Genomic DNA, 20,913 nt, shown 5'->3' with positions numbered 1-20,913 from the left:
GCAACCGATGGAGCTCAGACTACTCAGTACTTGGCTGTCTATAGTTCTCACAATTGAAAACATTTAAATAAATAAATCCCTCAATTATAGGAGAATGATTCGGCCCTCAGGACATACCGAACAGCTGAAATCCGTTGGGACTTTCGAAAGCAGGAATGATACAGTAGTTTGATCTTGTAAGTCCTACGTATCGCCTGAACGTTACTTGTACGTATCAACTTGGTACCAGGTACACAATACTCCCTACTCGTACGAGTACATACGGAGTACAGAAGTCGGAAAGGCGGACTCAATACACGAACTGCACTCACGAGACACGACGAGTTAACTAGGTACGGTAATATGTACAGAGTACTGTACCTACGGCAACTTGGGCTAGACCTGAATCGCAATCGCTAACAAGGACCTCGCTATATCTTACTCGTACGGAGTACACTTACAGAGTACTCCGTACAGGAGCTGCTTTGTGGATCCGTAGCTGGACACCACTCATGGCTCAGAGCCTCAGGCTTCGATGATAGTGAGGTTCTAGGTTATTGTGTCTTCTGCAGGTTAACCTCAGTACCGTTCCCTATGGAGCATTCGTGCTCCTTGAAGCCCGAAGTTTCAAACGCACCAACACAGCGTATCCGTGGCTTACCGCTCCACAGTCCACATATACCTACACCAACCCCGGGAAGATGAAGTTAGGCAAGTACTGCGGCAGTTACAGAGCACACCGCTGATCCGCTCACCATTGAGTTTTCATACCCACGGAGGTTGGTGACGGTTGACACCTGATACTATTTTAGAATTTTTCTATGGACTCGAAAAGTGTGCTTCATGTGTTTAAGCTAAAAGGCACGCTGCTGTTCTGATGGTCGCTTTGTCCAGTACATATATATCCAGGTACTTACAACTCTACTCCTGGACTACCTCTACTTCGAACAAGACACTACCCAGCTGTTAATGGTACTTCTGAGTCTTCCCTGTACTCGTGCGGAGCACAAAGTACCTCTACGGAGTGTGATTTTGACCACATTAGCTGCGTCACTGTGCTTTCCCAGAGGTGCTGTTGAATCTGCTACGTCAGATCAACTCCATACCTACGAGTGCTCTGTACTGCATTCCGATTTCTCTCGCCGTCATGGAGGAGCCTATCAGGGAAATCCCAGTGGGCGATCTCTGCTGCCTCCGTGGACATTTTGTCATCACCTCGCAGCCCTCTGACCCGCAAGCTGAAAAGCAGAAGTTCAGTGGCGTTATCCATATCATATCAGATTTCGACTATCTCCTGGGTGTCCCTCGTGAGCAGGAGCTGCCAGTACAAGTTGCCTACCATAATCCGGCCTCTCAAACTTTCCTGCAAGGCGCTTTTGTGAATGTATCAGGACTGCTGCTCGTCGATTATGACAGTGAGGGGAAGCCTCACCTCACTCTGGCACCCGATGAACTCAGACCCCAGCCCGGAGATCCGTCGACCAGGGAGTATGTTGAGCAATCACTCCGATCATTTCCAATGTTGAACCCTTCCGTCGTCCTCAGTGGGATAGTCACGGCAATCCCTTTGGACAAACCCGAGTGTCGAGTCTACACCCTCCACGTGCACGTTCCTCATGAAGATGGTAGTACCGGCTTGGGCTGGGACGGTACCTATTCGGATTATGAGGTGCACTGCGCGATCCCCATGACTGTGCGCTGGGGCAACCAGCCTCTTCCCCAAGTCAACGACCTATGCTTTGTGACGGGGGAGCTTTCCGGCTTATATCGAGTTGGTGATCGCCAGTCACCACTGGTTTATGCGATGCGAATGGGTATTATAAACCGTCCGCCCCTGGAAGGAGACCTCGCTTCGATTGATAATAATGCGTAGAAGAAAAGTTCTGGAGACTCAGAGTAAGTCGCTCACGCCTTCATAGCATGGAGGGGCTAAACAATGATTGTTCTTCAAGGAAAACTAGCGATGAATTATCGCGACAACTGTTGTTCTTACCCTTTCAGTATCCGTTACATTGAAACCAAGGCTACTATGGATTCAATTCTGGACACTCGTCATTTTCGTTCCGGACCGCGGGTACCAATTTCTCCTCGATGTTGTTCGAGCGTTGGATATCGATTCAAGAATCAGACATAGACGGAGGTAGTTGTACCGCTTAGACGGTCTCAGGCTCTGGCGATGGTCCTACAAGGGCGTATCGTTGTTTTCGGTTTGGGTAGTTGGTTCACCTCGTCAACGATTTGATTCCTTCGGTCAACTTGTTTACGGAGTACATGGACGACGAGTAAGCCAACTTACTATATCTGATTGGTAAGATCCTATCAAGTAACTATCGGACACCGCGACTATTAAGTAAAGTACCTACGAGTACAGGTAACTACCTCTAGAGAGGTTGTTGAGGTCCAGATTACCCCGTATTGACGACAACCAGAACTGGGATATGTTGTTTGCATGAGGCTAGTCAAGTATGTCAAAATGGAGCATAGAATGTTCAACATCTCATGACAATACTTTGTATCACTGCTTTGGTGATATTCCAGCTCCATGAGTACTGTACAGAGGTGCTTTGTGTGCATGGCTCCTCATACATGTACTGCAAGCTACCAACGCCTGCCTGTGCGCTAGGGCCTCTCATGTCTCCACAATGACATAACCAAGACACCGCTTTACACCGTTTCATTGTCTCTCGCTTTTTTATACATCGCATTTCTCCTAGAGGACTGCCGATTCAACTCTCGATGCATTCATAGTTTCTTGGACACCATGAATGAACCTATTGGGCAAATTCCAGAGGGAAATCTTTGCAATGTTATCGGACAGATAACTGTCCTCTCCCAACTTCCAGACCCCCAGACGGAAACGTTGCTCTTCGACGGTGTGATAGATATCGAATCCAATCTGGATTATCTTTTGGACGTTCCCCGCGAACAGCAATTGTTGGTGAAGGTCGCCACCGTTAATCGGCCGATCCACGGCGTTCTCCCGGCGTTTTTGCAAGGCGCCTATGTGAGAGCGACCGGGTTGCTGCTCATCGACTACGACGGTGAGGGGAAGCCTCACCTCTATTTAGCCGCTGATCGTGTCGTGCCTCAGCCGGGGGATCCATGGTCCCAACAGTACGTGGAGAGAGGGTTTGCCAAGTCCAATCCCGATATCACCTTCACGGGCGTTGTGACAAGAATTCCCGTGGACAGGCCTGATTGTCAAGTCTATACCTTCAGCCTGCGCGTGCCTAGGGAAGATGGGACTACTGACTTGGGTTGGGACGGTACCTATTCTGTTTATGACATTCACTGCGCTATACCCATGACCGCGCGGTGGGCCAATTCACCTCACTGGATCGGGAGTCCTCTTCCTCAAATCGGCGATGTATGCCAAGTTATGGGTGAGCTTTCCGGTCTGTACCGGGTTGGCGATCGATATTCGCCGTTAGTCCGTATGAGCCATTTTCATGTCCTACAGCTTCTGCCGCCACCGGAGGAGGAGGATGATGAGATGGGCGAGGGCGAGGACGAGGACGATGTCGCCTCGGCAAATGACGATGCTGAAGACGGTTCCGGCAACTTGGAGTAAGCTCTTTGCGTCCTTCATGCTGCTGCAGAGATCGGCTAATCAACCTTCCAGGGAAAATTCATGATATCGTGCGTCATTGACTTGTTCTCTCGACTCTAGGATTTTCTAGTTTTCGGGCAAGTTCAATAGGATCTCGACGCTTCTCTTGATCCCCTTACAATGGTCACGCATGTGGAGTCTGTCTTTGCAAATAATGATCGTTATCTCGTTACGGAGTGCTTGAAGGATTGCTTTGAGGATTGCCTTCGACTCAGCGAGATTTTACGTCCACCATAGACTCCGGCCAAGTGCGAACGCTGCATACGGCTCAAGTTCTGAGAACGAAATCGTGGCGGGATTGCTGACATTGCGGACAGTTTGGACCTTGTCAGCTTCAATCTGCACAGCAACACTCGGTAACAGCTATTTTCTCGACGAGCGTACATTTGGCGATTGGGAATCTCGACAACAAGTTAATGCTACTAGTTATGTCAAACGCGTCGAACGATGAAGTACTAATTAAGGTTCATCCTGTGCATATGAGTAACTACAAGAGTATTCAGAGGGTCTAATTCCAATGCAGTCCAATGACTTTGAAATCATGATCTACAATCGCGCAGAAGGGTTGATCCCATGTCGTCACCTATCGTCCACGAAATGAATACTCATGTTCCTTGATAAGATAGGATCGGCTGGTTCAGATCCCTCTTTCCGTAGGCACATACGGTATTACGATGACGTATCATGTGTGGACCATGCTTCCATACGGTACATGAACAGGTACCTAGAGATGGGTACCTCTCTCTTGGTAGGTTATGTCGGGAGTACCCGTTTGGCGCACGTTTGTTACAAACTAGGTACGGAATATGTACTGACGAACTTTGGTTTCCGATTGGAAATGATCTTGACCCAGGGCAGAGCCTTTGCCAAATACAGTTAGTTGGATGCTTTCGTTACATGATCTCAACGTGTCTCATACGCGCCGACGCGTTTTCCTGTCCAGTAGTGGCATGCTCGGAGAGCTGAATTCTGAACGATAGTACATTAGTAGCTCTACCACTAGTCTCAAATATTTTTTTTTCTCTCGATTCTTTTCAAAACAAGCAGAACCCAGCCTCTGGCCTCGCTATATTTACTTATGATTCCCAGCTCAAGAGTGTCCGACTTCCCGAAAGGGCCCGCCGAAATACTTGTCACATCACTACTTTCGTCAACTTCCTAGGTACTATGGATAACCTATGGCAAATCCTCGAGGGCAAGTTCTGTAATGTTTCCGGGCCCTTGGTCATCATCTCGGAGCCGTCCGACCCTCGAGCGGAGAAGGTCGAGTTTACCGGCCTCTTCGCTACCGTTTCTGATCTGGATTATCTTTTGAATGTTTCCCGCGAACAGGAGTTGCCAGTGCAAGTCACCTACCATAACGTTTCACGCCAACCTTTGTTACAAGGCGCATTTGCGCGCGTGACGGGGCCGTTGCACGTCGACTACGACGGAAATGGCAAGCCTCAGCTCTCTTTGGCTGCAGTGCAAGTCGAGCCAGAGCCAGGGGATCCGTCGACCAGGGAGTATATAGAGAGATCACTTCCAATGTGGAATCCTTTTATCGCCTTCACTGGGTTTGTCAGGCGCATCCCCGTCGACAAACCTGAGTGTCGAGTTTGCACTCTCTCCCTGCGCGTGCCTCGTGAGGATTGTACATGTGCCCCTCGCGGTGTGTGCTGGATTGGTTTGCTGCACTACTCAATGTACGAGGTGCACTGCGCTACTCCCATGACTGTACGGCGGGCCAACCGTCGCCACCCCCAGCTCGGTGACACATGCTTCGTGGTCGGGGAGCTTGTCGGTCTATATCATGGTCGTGATCTAGCGCCGTTGGTTCGGGTGATCGAAATATCCGTTTTGCCATCTCTGCGAGCAGAGACTCCCACCTCGGATGAGTATGATGAAGAGGTGAATATCACCTCGAGCAGCTCAGAGGATTACGATGGTTATTATGATGATTATGATGATTATGATGATGGTGAGGATGACAATCCTACCTCGGATGACTTTGAAGAGGAGGACGACAGTGAGGAATTGGAAGATGGAGACGAGTCTGATGAAGACGGAGACGATTATGATGATCATGATACTGAAGACGACGATGATGCCACCGAAGACCATTTCGGAATATCGGAGTGAAGTTACACGCCCCTTTGATGCTGCTGGATTTGATCGATCGTACCAATCGCTCGTTCGAAAAACCTGAAATATTGCGTCAAAAGAACTCATCTCACTCCTAATAACGTACTGGTCAAGAGCAGCAGGGCTGCTCAGAATTCAGTCTTCCTGATTTGGTCCGCGTTTCCTCGGCCGTTTCCCGACGCCGCTCCTGTGTCGGAGATACCCTGGCAATTCTTGTTCGCGGATATTTGCTCTTTGATTTGTTCCAGGAACTGCGTTGGTCATCGACTCTAGTAGCTCAGTGCGAGATCCAGGTTAAAAAGCAGATTCCAAGCAACGATTCATGGTAAGACAGGTCGAGATTTGTGTCTCGGTCATGTCGGCTCCAGCTGATTTTCACTACGGAGGATTGGTTCCTACACGAATATCTGACGGGAAACCTGAGGCCAGACGAATCCTCATTCTTAATGAATTTTGGATATGATGATTGTGCTCCAGTACCGAGGGAATTCTGGTTGCCATCCTTGGTACTCAGACACAAATAGGTACTATGTATCTACCTGGAGGTAGGTACGTCAGATAGTGATTTGCTGCAATCGATGCGGAGCTGTGGGCAATTAAAGTATTGGCATCGGCTTTTCTGACAAGATGATTCATGCCGACATACATGAGCCGCAGGTATCATAATATAGTATGTGTATATGATACACCCCTGAGGTATGGCCGTAACTACCGTCATGGATGAGTTTGAAAAGGACCAAGTACGGAGTATCCGTAGGTTACATGACTTACCCGTATTGCCACTGTCATGACGGAGCGCATACTTAACCTACGGAGTACATACAGTATATGCAAGTAGTGTATCGCTGTGGGCCGTTTTGAAAGGATCGTTTCCAATATTGCCAAATACAGTTAGGTGTAACTCCGTATCAGGTCAACGCGTCGACGCGTTTCCACCCTCAGCGCTTGAACAACTGGGCTGCAGCAATAACATGTATTGTCGCTTCCACAGGTCTTGAAGATCAAGACAGACAGAAGACAATCTCCTCTCCTGGCTCAATTCATTGACACTCAGTTCTCGTTTACCCAAGTCCGACGAACCAAGGGGGAAGAATGAAATACGTGACAAGTAACCATTAGTTACATGGTTCGGAGCGTCGACGCGTTTTTTTTTTTTTTTTTCCTTCTTCTTGGTACAGAGGAACGGAGGCAGCAGAACTGTAGCGGCATCGTCTCTTTCAATGTCCTACAGATAACGCTCTCTTCTGTTTGTACATATTCACGATTCAGCTTTGTTTACCCATTTCTCCTCCAAAGTCCCGACGATTTATGGTTGAAGTACTCCGTACAGAGTACTAGAACTCCGTACCACGAGAGAATTACTTTTGTTTCGCAAGCATCATGAATGCCTCTGAGCACCAATCCAGCGAAGACGACCTCCTCTGTCGCACACGAGCGTTAGTCGTCATCACCTCACAACCATCCGACCCTCTGGCCGAAAAGGTCCAATTTACTGGCTTTATCCCCATTGTCTCCAATTTCGATTATCTTCTGGGTGTCCCTCGCGAGCAGGAGCTCCCGATACAAGTCACCTACCCTAATCCAATGCTCCAACCTTTAGTCGACGGCAGTGACGAGCCACGCCCCTCTTTGTTACAAGACACATGTGTCCAGGTGTCCGGGTACCTTCATATCGACTACGACCACGAGGGCAAGCCTCATCTCTCTCTGGCCGCAACATCAGTCCGGCCCGCACTCGAAGATTCGACGTCGATCACGGAGTCCGTTGGGGAACCTTGCATCGACTGCTTGGTTGGGGTTGTGGTCGGGATTCCCGTGGAGAGACCCGAGTGTCGAGTCTACACCCTGCGCGTGTTTGCTGGTCATTGTTCATGTAGTGATTGTGTCCGTACGTGCTGGAAAGGCATGACGCACCACCGTTGGTACGACGTGTATTGCGTTGCTTTCAAGAGTGCGCGACTGGCCAACCGTCGTTGGCCGCAGATCAATGACGCATGCGCCTTGATCGGGTTTATTGTCGGTTTATACAAGGTGGGCGATTCTGTAGCGCCGTTGATCGAGTTGGCTGCCATGAACGCCCGACCATCTCAGGAACGAGGGTAGGGCCGTGTCCCGGGATATATGACGGAAGACGATGACGACCATGGATCATGGAGAAGACGATCACGATGCAGTCGAGGATGATTTTGAATAATCCGGAATCTTTCCGTCGCCTACCCGTCCCCAATCCTAACAAGTTGGACACCACTCGGTCTGCTGAAGGAGCGCCGAAGGATGATCCATCCTTCTCCTTGCCTATCATCCTTTTCTGGACCGAGACCGACGGCACTGCCCAACCACCTAGGGTTTTCCCTTTTCTGGTCCGCAGACCTTCGATTCTTGCCGAGGCCGCTCCTGTGCCTGATGGGCGGCACAGGAGGAATACAAATGGAGATGATCTCGGCAAATTTCATAGTCGCGAATCCTTTTTTGCTTCCATTTTTGCTCGGCAACTGAAGCACACAGCAGGGGCCTATATATGCTCATGCAATCAATTTGGATCAATGGTCAATAGAACAAAAGAACTGCGGTGAATTCTGTCCTGTACATAGTTACTAGTACATATGTTGAGAGTGCCTTGGTCAGGTTTCTGTCAGGAAGTCAGGACAACGTACTTTTTGTACATGTCCGATACTATCAATCCACGAAGACTGTCGTTACCTATCGCAGAACGAACAGGGCTATCTGCGTGTTCAAGCCCTTTGTCCAGGGGCAGGCAGCACCAGTAGGCCTACGGGGCCCTGGCCGGGTTGGCCAGCACAGTCTCCTCTCCTGGCTACTCATTGTTCCAATGTTCAGTTCATTTCTACCTACTACTTATATATATGCTGGCATGGCCCACCATAAATGATACAACGTGTATTGTGTTTCTCGCAAGACTCCGTGGCCAACCAAACAGAATTGTGCTGCCAGTAGATGGCGAATGCGCTGTGATCGGGCTTACTGCCGGTTTACACAAGGGTGGCGATTCTCCAGCGCCCGTGTGATCGAGGCGGCCGCCATGAGCTCCCGGCAATTTCGGCGACAGGCCGGGGGGGGGAGGGGGGGGGGAATCCGCTCCGAACGATGATGAGGATGACGATTCATGGCCAAGACGATGATGATGCTGCGGTCCAGGCCGAATTTTGAAGGTCGAAGCATCGACTCCCTCACCTCTCTCCTACCGCTGGACTTCAGGTGTTACCAAAGTCTCGAGCAAAAACCCGCGACGCTCCTTTGAAGATCCATGTGCTCCGCGTCTCTTTGTTGATCGATCCTCGCGCTATGGCCCAGTTTCCCGGCCGCGTGCAAGTGCCCAAGGAAGCAAACTCCTGGAAGTGACGCTCCATCTTGGCTTGTCAGCTCCAATGCCAACAGTCGACGACTATGCAGTATCAAACCCTAATGATGAATGTTTTGAAAAATATATGGTGTGAATGTCTTGGTTTATTCCTCTGCTCAGCAGACAGCGAGATACTGTAGAAAGATATCCGTATAGATAAGGTATCCTTCGGACTGGCCCATCCGTTCCCTTTCCCCCCTTTAACTTCCCACCATAGCTGGTCATGGACATAGGGCATTAAAATCATAACTGTTTTCACATCATTATCAGTCGAGTATGTGCTGCAATAGAATCACCTCCCGCCCGCTGTCCACCTTATTAACATGCATACCAATCATGCAGGTTGACATATTGAACATGAAACAAGACATCACAACCCAAATGTATCGGGGTATAAAGCTGAAATCAACGTAACAAATCAAACAGATACCATGATTAAAAGAAAACAGGGATGAGGGAGACGAGGGAACAGACGAATCGAATTAGCTGGCAGTTTCTCGGCTCATGGCGCGGACCATGCGCGCGCGTGGCGGCGGGTTGATTCTCTCTTCTCGGCCCATGCCTTGATGGCAATAACGACAATTTCCCAAGCCATGATGAACGCGCTGAGGCCGACGGCGATGTTGAAGGTGAACATGGCGTTGAGTTCGTACCAAACCATGACATCCATGATGTCGGAAGCCTGTTGCTTTGTTAGACCGAGCAGTATTCAATCGAGGAGTTGCGGCAACATACGCTAAACATGAAGATCATACCGCCCGAGATGAGGCAGAATGCACCAACCAGCTCCGACGGCGGCCGGGAAGGCAGGCACGAAGTCGGTGGCTTGAGGTAGGTCAGAATATAAGTGAAACCGCGGGCCATCGCTGCGCCAGCAAGCAGACTGCCCCATTGTTGATGCACCATGGTGGAAACCATTTGCTTTTGTTTATGGCCTCCCATCATGATTCCGAGGAGGAAGATGATTAGAGCTGGCATCGGATTGAAAGACACATTGTTTGACTCGTCTTCCTCCGATCGGTAGCTCCTTGACGAGCCCAGGATGTTCCGGTTGAACCAGTCGCGCACGCGCTTGGATTCGACCAGCATGCCGCACTGATGAACGTTAGTGTTGTTGCGTGGTGGGGAATACCGTATGACTGTGGAGATACGTACCAGACCAGCACCAAAGAACATAACCGCAATGGAAACGTGTTCCAGATCCTGAGCAGTCCACTCTTTTCCCCATCCGCCCAGGTGCTCAAGGAAGACATTCGTAGCGCCGTAGGTGAAGATGGCGGCGGACTCGAGAAACTCACCCGTTGGAGCGCGTGACTTGACCGGCTTCAGGTTCCAAGCCCATCCATACTTGGCAAAGCAGCCCATGTAGCGGGCCAGCACAACCAGGCCGTACCAGAAGAAGATGCCGCCCTTGATAAAATGAGCCAAGCCGCTGAAGATGCCGCTTCCTTTCTACAAAAAGGGCGTCCCCCGTTAGCTCAAACCAGCCAAGTTGTGGGATATGAGAACATACAAAGACTCCTCCGTAGGTGACTCCGCCCGTCGTAAGAGCAATGAAGCCAAAGGGCAGGATGATCCAATCAATGACATTATACACGATACGCAGGGTACGGAGCACAGACGAGGAGACCATTCCCGGGATCCGCTTGGCAAAGAACCGGTCCAGGGTCTTGCTTCGCAGGAACCCGCGGGCCAGCGGAGTCTGCTCCTCGGACCGGTCATCGACCTCTTCCAAATCGTCCTCGGGCTTGACGAACCGCTCCTGCTCGTGATCCGGGGTGGTCGGAGTAGTCGGACGGCTGGCGCCATGGCCGCTGTCGCCAGACCAGCGGTACTGGTGCACGGCGCCAGAGGGATACGATTCCTCATGGTCTCTCATATTCTGGGACGAAACGGGAAGGAACGAAGCCCGCTCGTACTGAGCACTGCTACTGTCACGTGGTTTGGAGTAGACATAGATCAGGCCGATGATGACCTGGGCGACGACCACCGAGCTGACAATCCATCCGATCTTGTGGTGGGCATTGTTCTCGTACAGGTCCGGCGTGGACGCGTTGTAGATGAAACCGAAAAACATGCCGACTCCGTTGATGATGAGGAACAAGAATTGCGTGGGAATCGTGTACCGCGAATGGGCCACACTGAACATGACCGCTACAGCCCAGCCATTGTTAACGCAACCTCCTCCGGCGTGTGGACGAGGTTCCGGCACTTACCGACGGGGAGCACAAAACACCAAGCTACCGTCTCGAGAATGATGTGCGCCATAATTGTACCCGTGTGTTGTCCCGCCGCGAAGTAGCTCAGTTCCCATTCCTCCTCCGGTTTGGACATGGTGTCCTTGTGGTCGTGGTCCATGTCCGTGTCTCCGTGGTCATCTCCATGGGCATTGACCCGCAGCGCCAGCAGCAAGGCCGCTGCGAGCAATGCTTGAGCGCTGTATTGTCGCATGACAGCGTTATATATATATGTGTGTACGATGTTATATACGTCCTAGATGGACGCGCTCTGCGCTACAGAGGAGCGGCAATCCAATCCGGAGCAGATCCGGTTTGCGTTGTGGTGGGAAGTAAATTCAGATGATAGATGATGTCACTACTAGAGCTCTATCCTCCTTTAGCGGCGGGAAGCTCTAGTAGCTCTGGCGAGTATGCGAATAGGGCACGACAATCAAGTTGGGGGAAGACAGAGGAGATGACAGGGGAAAGAGAAGACTGGGAGAAGGACGATGAAGAAGTCCCTTGCGATCCCTGGTCGGAGAATTCTCAGTCTGGTTCTCCCTGCGATCGTATGAGGCATCTGATTTTCCTCTTTTTTTTACCTATCGCTTAGTCACCATCTCACTCAACTAACAAGTCTCAGAGCCTGTGGGAAAACTGGAAATCGCATTCAACCAATCACCAGCGTCCGATTGCACGGTTTTTTCGGGTTTCTCGTAAATTACTAATGCGGTTCGCCGGCACTTCCGGCAAGCCTCTCCCTCTTTTGAGGGTTCTACTTGTAGTCTTCCCTGCATGTCGTCATGTTGATTCCTTTTTTTACTCCGGACAATAACTATGTTTTACAGTCGTACGACGGTTGCTGACGATTCCCAGCTGTTGAGGAACGCATGCGAGTCCAAAGGACGACCAAGAGGACATGGAAACCCGAACCACTCGGCACTCCAGCATTTGGACGAATCTGACCACAAGAAACTTCTCAAGCTTCGCCAACATGACGATAGTGCATGAGGACGGAGTCAGGCTTCTCCGAAAAAAAAAAAAAAAAAAAAAAAAAAAGGACCTGCCCTAGCCTCGGTTAGGCTTAGGCACAATTGACTCCTCATCCTTTGAATGTTCTTAGCGCCCTCTCTTCGCCCCGCTTACTGATCGCCAAGAACTGGTGGACCTTCCTCTCCCCGTCCGGCACCCTTTGGCGACGCTCGCGGACTTGCCGGCGTGGGCTGGATGTGAGCATAATCCCGCCGTTGGGCCCGTGACTCCCGAAGGCTTCTAGGCTTCCACAAGGCACTCGGAAACCGATCTTCGTTTTAGTCCAGGGTTGGCTGTCGGATGGGTTTTTGCCGTGTTTCCGACCTGAGCCCTCACCCCACAAGCCATCATAGAAACATTACATAGGTACGGACTACGGAGTAGTTAACTAATGGTTACTTTTGATCATGCCGATGATGCCGATCGACTCCATTCTCTGTAACAAAGTCCGCAGGATTGACGTATTTTTTGTACCCCCAACTTGCAGTCAATTCCTGTTTAAATGAACGACTGTTCTGCCTGAGGAACCCCCCTGAACGAACGTATATTGTCGAACTCGAGCGAAGCAGGCAGAACCCAACTCATCCAAAGCTCTTGGCTTCTTGCCGAGTCGTTCTTACTTAGCGGCTCACCCTTAATTAACTGCCCTAACCTAAATTGGCCTAGGAGAATGTGGGAGGAATTGGTACGGTGCTTTGGTTCGGCTAGGCCGGGTAGACCACTCCGTACGGAGTATACAACGGAAAGATACCGACGGCCTAGGGCTAGGGCTATGCTTCAGGTAACCTTTGAGCCTCCTTCTTACTGCAGAACAGCAATAGCTTAGAGGAGTCTGGACTGCCTGGAGACAAAACAGCTGGCAATTCCTTGTGCAGGGCCAGACTCCATTCCTGACAGCTGCTCGATGAAGCTTACATACTCTGTACGGCCAGCCTCATTGCGGCATTATCTTGCACCGACCATGTACCAAGCAGGCAACACTCAAACTCTCGAAGCGGGGGATTGCTGAGCAAAACCTTGACGGTCGAGGCTTTTGAGGACGATGAGATTGGCGCAGCCACCGGAGTACTCCGTACATCGAATCATTATCTGGCTTTGTAAAAGGCATTGCCCTTCAGAGTTCAGACCGCAGTGATGCCACGTCCCGGAGAAATCAATCCCGGAGCAACATCTCGTGATCTTGCTCGGTCCTCGGTCCTGGCGGTGCTTTTTCGGGTTCCGGGCTCCAGCGAGCTCTGTGCTGCTAGAAGGAACAATTTCCGGGTTTCGTTTCCCACCGATTCTCATAGCTATGGGGCATTTAATTGAGTCTTCAATATTTCTCACTTGAACTACAGGACACCAACTACACTACCTTCGTTGCAACAGGCGAGCATGGCCAAATGGAATGTCAGATGCTGTACCAGGTACTGCATGCTTCTTTCCGAACGGAGTATGCATTGACAGGTCGTTGCTGAACTGCTAATCCGAAATGGCTACTATATCTATCAGTGTATTGCTGTATAAAGGACCGAATACTCCTTCCATATCGTCGTCTCGTCATTCTTTCCCTGTCGCCAGCGACCGCAAAGTGTAGAACAAAAGATATGCATCTGCGTTCAACACCTCCGCCTCCGAGGCTGCCGTGACCTGGTCATCGTTGAAGAGGAACCACTGCCCATCAGTCAGCACCAACCGTCGAGACCGTGCAAACGGAACATGGAGGATCCCACCTGATCACCCTGCCGGCAGTAGGCGTAGTAGTGCCCTGCATCCAGTTTTCCCTTGTGTACCACCGCGGATGCCAGGTCGTACACGTATTTCGACGGATTGACGTTCTTCTGATGTGCCTTGGTCGTATAGGGCAGCATGTTGATCGAAAGGGGAAAGTCAATGCGCCCTTCGACTTTTTCCGACACAGCCAGCGTATGTTCGAAGCGCTAAACGAACCGGGCAGTTAATGGAACGTAGCGCAGAAACCGTGCAGGAGCAAAGTTATACACATACCTTCAATTGCATGCACAGAATAGCTGGGAGCTTTTTGATGCGGAGTTGTTTCGTCGCTCGGTGCGCGCTCTCGCCGCATATGCCGCAGTTGTATTGATCCGCCACCAGCCGCTCCGGAGCCGTGAAACTCTCCAGACACCCGCTCAGTGTAGTCGGCTTGGACAAGAATGTCCCGTTTTCCCGTCCGCCCAGCAGACGCTTCTTGCCTTGCACGTGCACATCCAGGCTGAGGTCCATCATCGGATCCTCCGTTACTGTCACATTCCCGCATCGGTCGCAGGTCACGCTGCTGCGGATCTTGCCGTAGAATGCCTTGTGGAAGAAGCATCCACATTTCTTATCCGGCACCGCTTCGTGTCCCTCGGCGCTGAGATGGAGCCGGTCGACGAGAAACTGGTAAAACTCATGCGCGTCTTGTTGTTGATACCCAGCCAGCATCTCCAACCATCATCAATATGCGACTGTCCCATCAGAGTCGGCAAATACCTACCGGACTAGATTTCCAGGTTGCTAGGAGCAGGTTTAAAGCCGCAAAGCCCTCCGCCTTGTCCCCGCTGTTGAAATCCGCAAACGCCTCTGACATGGCGCACAGAATGCAGTCCGATGCTGTACATTCATGTGGATGATGGCCACTTCCGAGGAAGTAGATGCTTAGCAGCGGGTCATGCAGCAATGACTGCAGCACTACGTTCAGGTAGCATGTTTGCCCCAAGTTAAACAGGCCCCTCACGCCTTCTTTTGTGCAGGCCCGTTTGATTGCATTGCTTCTGACATATGCTTCATCGGCCGAGCTCTCACTGAATGTACGCTTTTTCACTGCCACGCAGTCAGATTCTGCGCGGACATTTTCAGGGACACAATGTAACGGACCTGGAGGTGGATTCGCAAAGCCTGTACTCCGTACCCTTTCCAGTTTGTGATCGTACACGAGGTCCCGACAATCCCAGCAGTACAGGGACCCGGTACGGGAGTCAACAACTTGACGAGGATTAGCCCAAGCCATCAATCAGACCTCGGTCCTACGACGAGTCTTACAGAAATTATGCTTGGATTGCTCTGCATGGGCATCACGGTCCTCCCTGGTATATCTCTCAGAGCAATCTAGACAAGTATATGCCGGCCTAAGACCAGACGACGGTGCTTTGTTGAGCCCGTTCGCTGTGGCTATGCCAGAAGTCAGCCGCTCCCGGGCTAATTGGGCATTCAGGAATGCTTCCCGAAATCTTTGACCGCGCTCATGATCAGCAAAATGGACAGCCAGGTGTTCTACAATACAGTTAGCGGTCTAGAGAAACTACCCATCTGGGTCCCGCCATACCGCAGCCGTATTCGGCCTCCGAAATGGCCGAGATATTCGTAGTGGTCGCCATGAGGGGGGGACTGTCAAGGATGCTCGGGAAACGCCACCCAGGATCAAAACTTGCAGGGGCAACCGATGCGCAGTTTTTCAATCCATTGATACGTCTTCGACGAACGATCGGGAGTAGAAGATCTCTTTCTTGAGGGCGGTTTTGAGAAGATCTTCAGACGAGACCTGAACCTTGGTCCCCAGCCCCCGGACCGAGCCAATAGCAAGGGCCGCCACCGATCAATCAATAACAACAATGAGCATTCACGAAGACGAAACAATAGAACTTTCTTCAAATAAGAGGATTATCCAACGATTAGCTGTGTTGGGGTTGTTGCGCGAGGAGAAAATTAAGTACTACTATTGTAGAGTTCATTGTATTGTCCCTCCGGGGGCTTCGGCTGAGGAGCTCTCAGGAGCTGAGCTTCACGACCCAACTCCATCTCGGCCATCTACCTATGTAGAACCACAAGCTTAAAAGCATGAACATAACGATAATTTTTCTTGACTTGGAGTTTCTAATTCATCTCTAGTCCGAGCATGGAGCTCTAATTTATTTCTCATGGGCATGGTCGTTGATGCCCCAGGCATTCTAACCATTGAAACGGAGGACATACAGCACCTCACGGCCGAGACCGAGCTATAATTGCCAGCATGCATGGCCCATTCCGCATGTTATGCTCATCTGTATCCCCGACCCCGCGGCAACGCACTCGGTCTACTTCGTGCAGTGGCTCCTCGCGTAGAGTATCGACTGTAGGTTGCGCCTCGTATGGTCGTTCCACGGCTGCCACGTGCGGCAGTAGCAGGTCGAGAGGTGGTGGTTTTAGAGGAAACTGTCGGCGGGTTCTCGATGAACGTGGTGTCGGTGGTCCTATATGGGCCCTGGGTTAACATACTGTTCTCTTCTGGACCAAAGGGAAGATTCTCACATGAAGGTAGTCTCTGCATCGTTTTCCTTGGTAGACTCTGCAGTCTCTACAGCGCCCATCAGCCCTCAATGCTTGTAGAGCGACACCAGAAAAGAGAAGAATACCTTGTTGTGTTTGCCTTTGTTTAGCCCGCTGGAAAGACTCGGTGATCGGGGCCTGCCAACTTCAGTCAGTCCCCCAACACGAAAGCGATAACGATAATTCCCTGGGTATATACCTCTGGAAAATCCACGCAAAAGGCATTCATATTCAAACCGTAGAGAAAACTGGCGAAGCTCTCGCTGAATCGCGCCAGGCTCTCGTGCATCAGTTGCAGATGCATCAGGTTTGCTTCCAGATCGGCCATGGAATCCGCCAGCTCGGCGAACTGGGGCTCCAGGGCATTTATCGCAGGTTCTGTGTATCCGGCGCCATGCAGACTGCTTCCGTACCCGTGCGAATCGCGGATCGAAGACCGGGAGCTTGGGCGCAAAGGCGTCGTGGGACGCGACGGTGGCCGGGGACGGGACGCGGATCTCGGGGCGCTAATGTCCATAATTGAACAATATGCAGGGGAATGAGCAGCGTTGAACAGCTTTGTTTTGGGAGCTAAAGGAAGCCAATTGTTGATATGACGCGGGGGGATGGGGGAGGGTTCTTTTAGGTTGTAGTGCCCGGAGTACTCCGGTAAAAAAGGTATGACGCTACAGCACCTGCAAACAATCTTTTTTATCCGCGCACTCGAATAGTTCAAAAACACAACTTTTCTGTTCAATGAGATCAACGACGGATTGCCCTTCACCTGAATCTATGAAAATCGCCCCTCGCCGGTCCGGCCGCTCTAAGCCTCAAGGGATACTCCATTCCGGCGGATCAGTATCCCCATCTTAATTACTCGCTCTGCTCACAGCCACCCCCGAAGCCGGGCTGCACATGCATTATTTCTGCAGAACCCGGCGTGCCATTATAACCGGTTCATTCGACCTCCGCCAATTTGCTGCTCGACCGTCCTCGCTAGGCCTAGCGCAGCAGACAAGGTTTCCTTATCCCCCGCATTCGTGCAGATTTCTCCCTCGATCGTTTCACACACGCGCAAGCTCTCCGCCGAGACAGGCTTCGTTCACTTGGATTTTTGCGGTTGTAGGTCTCATCGTTGGTGGAACCGCCGCTGCGCAATTTGTATACTCTACGAGCCGTCCGTCGAGACCGCAAGCATCGCCAGAACCTGTGCGGCTCGCCGCCCACGGGTACCTAGGAGAAGTCGACACGCTGACCATGTCTTCGACCGAGATTTCACCCGGCCATGTCGGCAATCTCACGGATGAGCAGGAGGCAAAGCTCCGTGAGATGTGGGCCGTCCTGCTGAAACTGATGGGGGTCAAATTCGAAGAATTGTCGCCAAAGGAAGGATCCTCGGAGGGGCAACAGCAACAGGAAAAGGAAAAGAAGTCGAAGCGAAGCTGGCTGGGCTTGCGGACCTCCGACAAGAGCAACAGTCAGTCCGACACCAATGGAGCCAGCAACGGCCTCGAAAACCTGTCTCTCTCAGACGGAGATGACAAATATGGGCAGAACAAGGACTTCCAGCAAATCCTGGCAAGCAAGACGCCGGAGGAGCTCCGGGAAACATTCTGGCAGATGGTCAAGCACGATCATCCGGATGCTCTGCTTCTGCGATTCCTGCGCGCCCGAAAATGGGACGTCACCAAGGCCGTGGTTATGTTGGTTTCGACCATCCGATGGCGCGCGGATGAGATGCATGTGGACGATGATATTATGTACGGCGGCGAGGCGCGGGCTCTGGAGCAGTCACAGAGCTCCGACCCAGAGGTCAAGAAATTGGGCGAAGACTTCCTGGCGCAGTTGCGGATTGGCAAGAGCTTCATCCACGGTGTGGACAAGCAGGGTCGACCCTTGTGCCTGATCCGCGTGCGATTGCATAAACTGGGCGCGCAGAGTGAGAAGAGCATGGAGCGATATACGGTCCATATGATTGAGACCGCGAGAGCCATGCTGCCACGTCCGGTGGAAACCGCGGTAGGTTTCGTCGTCGCAAAGTGTTGGTTGGGCGGGACCCTAACGGAGTGACAGGTGATTATCTTTGACATGACCAACTTTACCCTGGCAAACATGGACTATGCGCCTGTCAAGTTCATCATCAAATGCTTCGAGGCCAATTACCCCGAATCTCTGGGAGCAGTCCTAATCCACAACGCACCATGGATCTTCTCCGGTAAGCTGCACGGATCACTACACGCTATAGTAACCTAACACTCCATCGCGTAGGAATCTGGAAGGTCATCAAAGGCTGGCTGGACCCCGTCGTCGCCGCCAAGGTTCACTTCACTTCCAGCGTGGAGGACCTGGAGGAGTTCATCCCCCGCGAGCGGATCTTGAAAGAGCTCGGCGGGCCCAAGGATTTTGAATACAAGTACATCGAGCCGCAACCGGACGAGAACGCCGCCATGAAGGACACCGCGAAACGCGACGAGGTTAAGGCGCGCTACCTCGCGATTTCCTCGGAGCTGCAGGAGTTGACGCGCTCATGGATCGTGGCTGCCTCCAAGGGCGACAAGACCGAGGAGGAGTCGGTCAAGTCTAGGCGCGAGGAGCTCGCGGGGAAGCTGTCGCGAACTTACTGGGAGCTGGATCCGTACATTCGGGCGCGCTCGTATTACGACCGCGTGGGAATGCTCAAGGGCGACGGGAAAGTCGTGTTCTACCCGGAGCTGCAGGAGGACAAGTCCAGCGGGAGCGAAGATGCCGCCAACGGGGAGGCTGTTACGCAGGCCAATTAGGCCATATATCCGGGACCATCTTCCACCAAATTGTATAGGAATCTTGGTCTAATCTCGTGTAGGTAGACTAGAGTTGGCTGGACAGCTATCGTGGGGATTGGAAACATGTACACTATAGTACCAAATAATAATATAATGTTTGATTCTCAATATATGGCAATTGAACTTCCTCTGTCAGTTATCGATCACATTTTGGACTTGAGCTCCTCATGCAAGGCTTTAAGCTTGTCCATATCGGTGCTCTGCGCCGGCCAGCCGATCCCGAGGCCTTCGGTGGCATTGGGTTTGGGAATCTACATGCGTCAGCAATCACAACTGTCATTATTACCGAGTATAAACGCATGGGGACACATACGACATGGAAGTGAACCTAAAAAACCAAATGATTAGTTTATGCTACATCTCCGAGAAGCACAGGGGATACCTACATGCTCAACAACCTGATGCGCCGCAGCGCCGTTATTCTGCAGGATGTTGTAATCGCTGGCACCAGTGGCAGCCGCAATCTTCTTCGCGACGGGCTAGACACGAGGTGAGTTAGCCATTACGTTCGACAAGGAGGAATGCGAACCCTGTCCACAAGGTACGCATGGACGGGTGTCACGTATAAAAAGAACCCGTTTGGCGTTTCTCCTCCCCCAAACTTCCATCATGCATGCCAATGAATACGTACCAGGATCGCACTCAGGTCCTCATCCGGGATTTCCGTGAGTTTGGAGCCGTGATACTTGGGGATCACGAGCTGTTGCCATCAATTCCTATGAGTTAGGAACCCTGTCTCCGCAGAACCAAGATGGAATTCCACGAGAGTCTCCGTGTTGGACGCACCGCATGACCCCGGCTCAAGGGCTGAATGTCCAGGAAAGCCAGGACTTTCTCATTCTCAAAGAGCTTGAAGGACGGGATATCGCCTGTTGATGTCAGACCAATGTGTTCATCTGTTGTGTACTTACGAATTGACGGAGGAATCTCACCCCTGATGATCTTGCAAAAGATACAAGCCGCCGAGGATGCCATGGTGCTTGCTTTCCCCGTAGGATTGAACAACAATGCTTTCGTAGAGCCTGCTCAATGATGTTCTGTTACCTGATGTTGATGAGAATGATCACGATTATGACGGTCCGTATGGCCGAGGTTCAAATGCGGGGAACCGCTTACTCAGAGGAGGGGAAACCCGCCCCCCAAATCTCCGAGTCTCAAAAAATAGAATTGTCCCCTCCCTGAATCGAACCCATACCCGCGAACACTCAACGGGTATATAGAGCACTAATTGGAGCATACGCGCGAGGGGTGGGACAGTCTAGCTCAGAATCCATTTCTTGCCTTTTACCAGAGATGGCCGTGGGCTGCCCACAAGACCCCTCTACTCAATATTTGGAAACCCCCGGAAATCGACATAGCCGTCGATTCTTTTATTATTTTTTCATCTGAGAGATTCTTAGGCTGTGGCATTTTCTTTTGCCTCCAATTTTCGCGGTCGCAAAGGGTGTTGAGTGGTCGGAATGGCATTCCGGGGTCGTCGACATAAGGGGTTTGGTGCGTGTG

General features: G+C 51.4%; 9 protein-coding genes across 9 annotated transcripts; 5 read left to right on the top strand and 4 right to left on the bottom strand.

Annotated features, from left to right (window-relative positions):
* Positions 1-1,126: 1,126 nt before the first annotated feature.
* Positions 1,127-1,852, top strand: VTN31DRAFT_5239 (uncharacterized protein; the record flags this gene model as incomplete). Its single annotated transcript, XM_069405716.1, has 1 exon — positions 1,127-1,852. The coding sequence occupies one exon, from the start codon at positions 1,127-1,129 to the stop codon at positions 1,850-1,852; it is 726 nt and encodes a 241-aa protein (XP_069260752.1).
* An 888-nt stretch (positions 1,853-2,740) lies between these two features.
* On the top strand, positions 2,741-3,614 carry VTN31DRAFT_5238 (uncharacterized protein; the record flags this gene model as incomplete). The annotated part of the gene is made up of 2 exons (XM_069405715.1): positions 2,741-3,546; positions 3,602-3,614. 2 exons carry the CDS (start codon positions 2,741-2,743, stop codon positions 3,612-3,614), a joined length of 819 nt encoding a protein of 272 aa, XP_069260751.1.
* A 1,142-nt stretch (positions 3,615-4,756) lies between these two features.
* VTN31DRAFT_5237 (uncharacterized protein) lies at positions 4,757-5,710 on the top strand (the record flags this gene model as incomplete). Its single annotated transcript, XM_069405714.1, has 1 exon — positions 4,757-5,710. The coding sequence occupies one exon, from the start codon at positions 4,757-4,759 to the stop codon at positions 5,708-5,710; it is 954 nt and encodes a 317-aa protein (XP_069260750.1).
* A 1,383-nt stretch (positions 5,711-7,093) lies between these two features.
* On the top strand, positions 7,094-7,816 carry VTN31DRAFT_5236 (uncharacterized protein; the record flags this gene model as incomplete). Its single annotated transcript, XM_069405713.1, has 1 exon — positions 7,094-7,816. One exon carries the CDS (start codon positions 7,094-7,096, stop codon positions 7,814-7,816), a length of 723 nt encoding a protein of 240 aa, XP_069260749.1.
* Positions 7,817-9,576: 1,760 nt separating this feature from the next.
* On the bottom strand, positions 9,577-11,525 carry VTN31DRAFT_5235 (uncharacterized protein; the record flags this gene model as incomplete). The annotated part of the gene is made up of 5 exons (XM_069405712.1): positions 9,577-9,756; positions 9,810-10,169; positions 10,230-10,526; positions 10,588-11,228; positions 11,291-11,525. The coding sequence occupies 5 exons, from the start codon at positions 11,523-11,525 to the stop codon at positions 9,577-9,579; spliced, it is 1,713 nt and encodes a 570-aa protein (XP_069260748.1).
* A 2,339-nt stretch (positions 11,526-13,864) lies between these two features.
* VTN31DRAFT_5234 (uncharacterized protein) lies at positions 13,865-15,681 on the bottom strand (the record flags this gene model as incomplete). Its single annotated transcript, XM_069405711.1, has 7 exons — positions 13,865-13,978; positions 14,038-14,244; positions 14,312-14,749; positions 14,802-15,127; positions 15,182-15,289; positions 15,347-15,577; positions 15,630-15,681. The coding sequence occupies 7 exons, from the start codon at positions 15,679-15,681 to the stop codon at positions 13,865-13,867; spliced, it is 1,476 nt and encodes a 491-aa protein (XP_069260747.1).
* Positions 15,682-16,340: 659 nt separating this feature from the next.
* Positions 16,341-17,126, bottom strand: VTN31DRAFT_5233 (uncharacterized protein; the record flags this gene model as incomplete). Its single annotated transcript, XM_069405710.1, has 4 exons — positions 16,341-16,533; positions 16,592-16,637; positions 16,696-16,747; positions 16,809-17,126. The coding sequence occupies 4 exons, from the start codon at positions 17,124-17,126 to the stop codon at positions 16,341-16,343; spliced, it is 609 nt and encodes a 202-aa protein (XP_069260746.1).
* Positions 17,127-17,845: 719 nt separating this feature from the next.
* Positions 17,846-19,368, top strand: VTN31DRAFT_5232 (uncharacterized protein; the record flags this gene model as incomplete). Its single annotated transcript, XM_069405709.1, has 3 exons — positions 17,846-18,607; positions 18,662-18,803; positions 18,857-19,368. The coding sequence occupies 3 exons, from the start codon at positions 17,846-17,848 to the stop codon at positions 19,366-19,368; spliced, it is 1,416 nt and encodes a 471-aa protein (XP_069260745.1).
* A 185-nt stretch (positions 19,369-19,553) lies between these two features.
* Positions 19,554-20,385, bottom strand: VTN31DRAFT_5231 (uncharacterized protein; the record flags this gene model as incomplete). The annotated part of the gene is made up of 6 exons (XM_069405708.1): positions 19,554-19,661; positions 19,724-19,738; positions 19,797-19,889; positions 20,042-20,110; positions 20,197-20,279; positions 20,343-20,385. The coding sequence occupies 6 exons, from the start codon at positions 20,383-20,385 to the stop codon at positions 19,554-19,556; spliced, it is 411 nt and encodes a 136-aa protein (XP_069260744.1).
* Positions 20,386-20,913: the final 528 nt, after the last annotated feature.

This window comes from Thermomyces dupontii (genome assembly GCF_041956625.1).
Source record: "Thermomyces dupontii strain NRRL 2155 unplaced genomic scaffold VTN31scaffold_4, whole genome shotgun sequence".
In the NCBI taxonomy this organism is placed as follows: domain Eukaryota; kingdom Fungi; phylum Ascomycota; class Eurotiomycetes; order Eurotiales; family Trichocomaceae; genus Thermomyces; species Thermomyces dupontii.
This window is presented reverse-complemented; position numbering and strand designations above follow the sequence as displayed.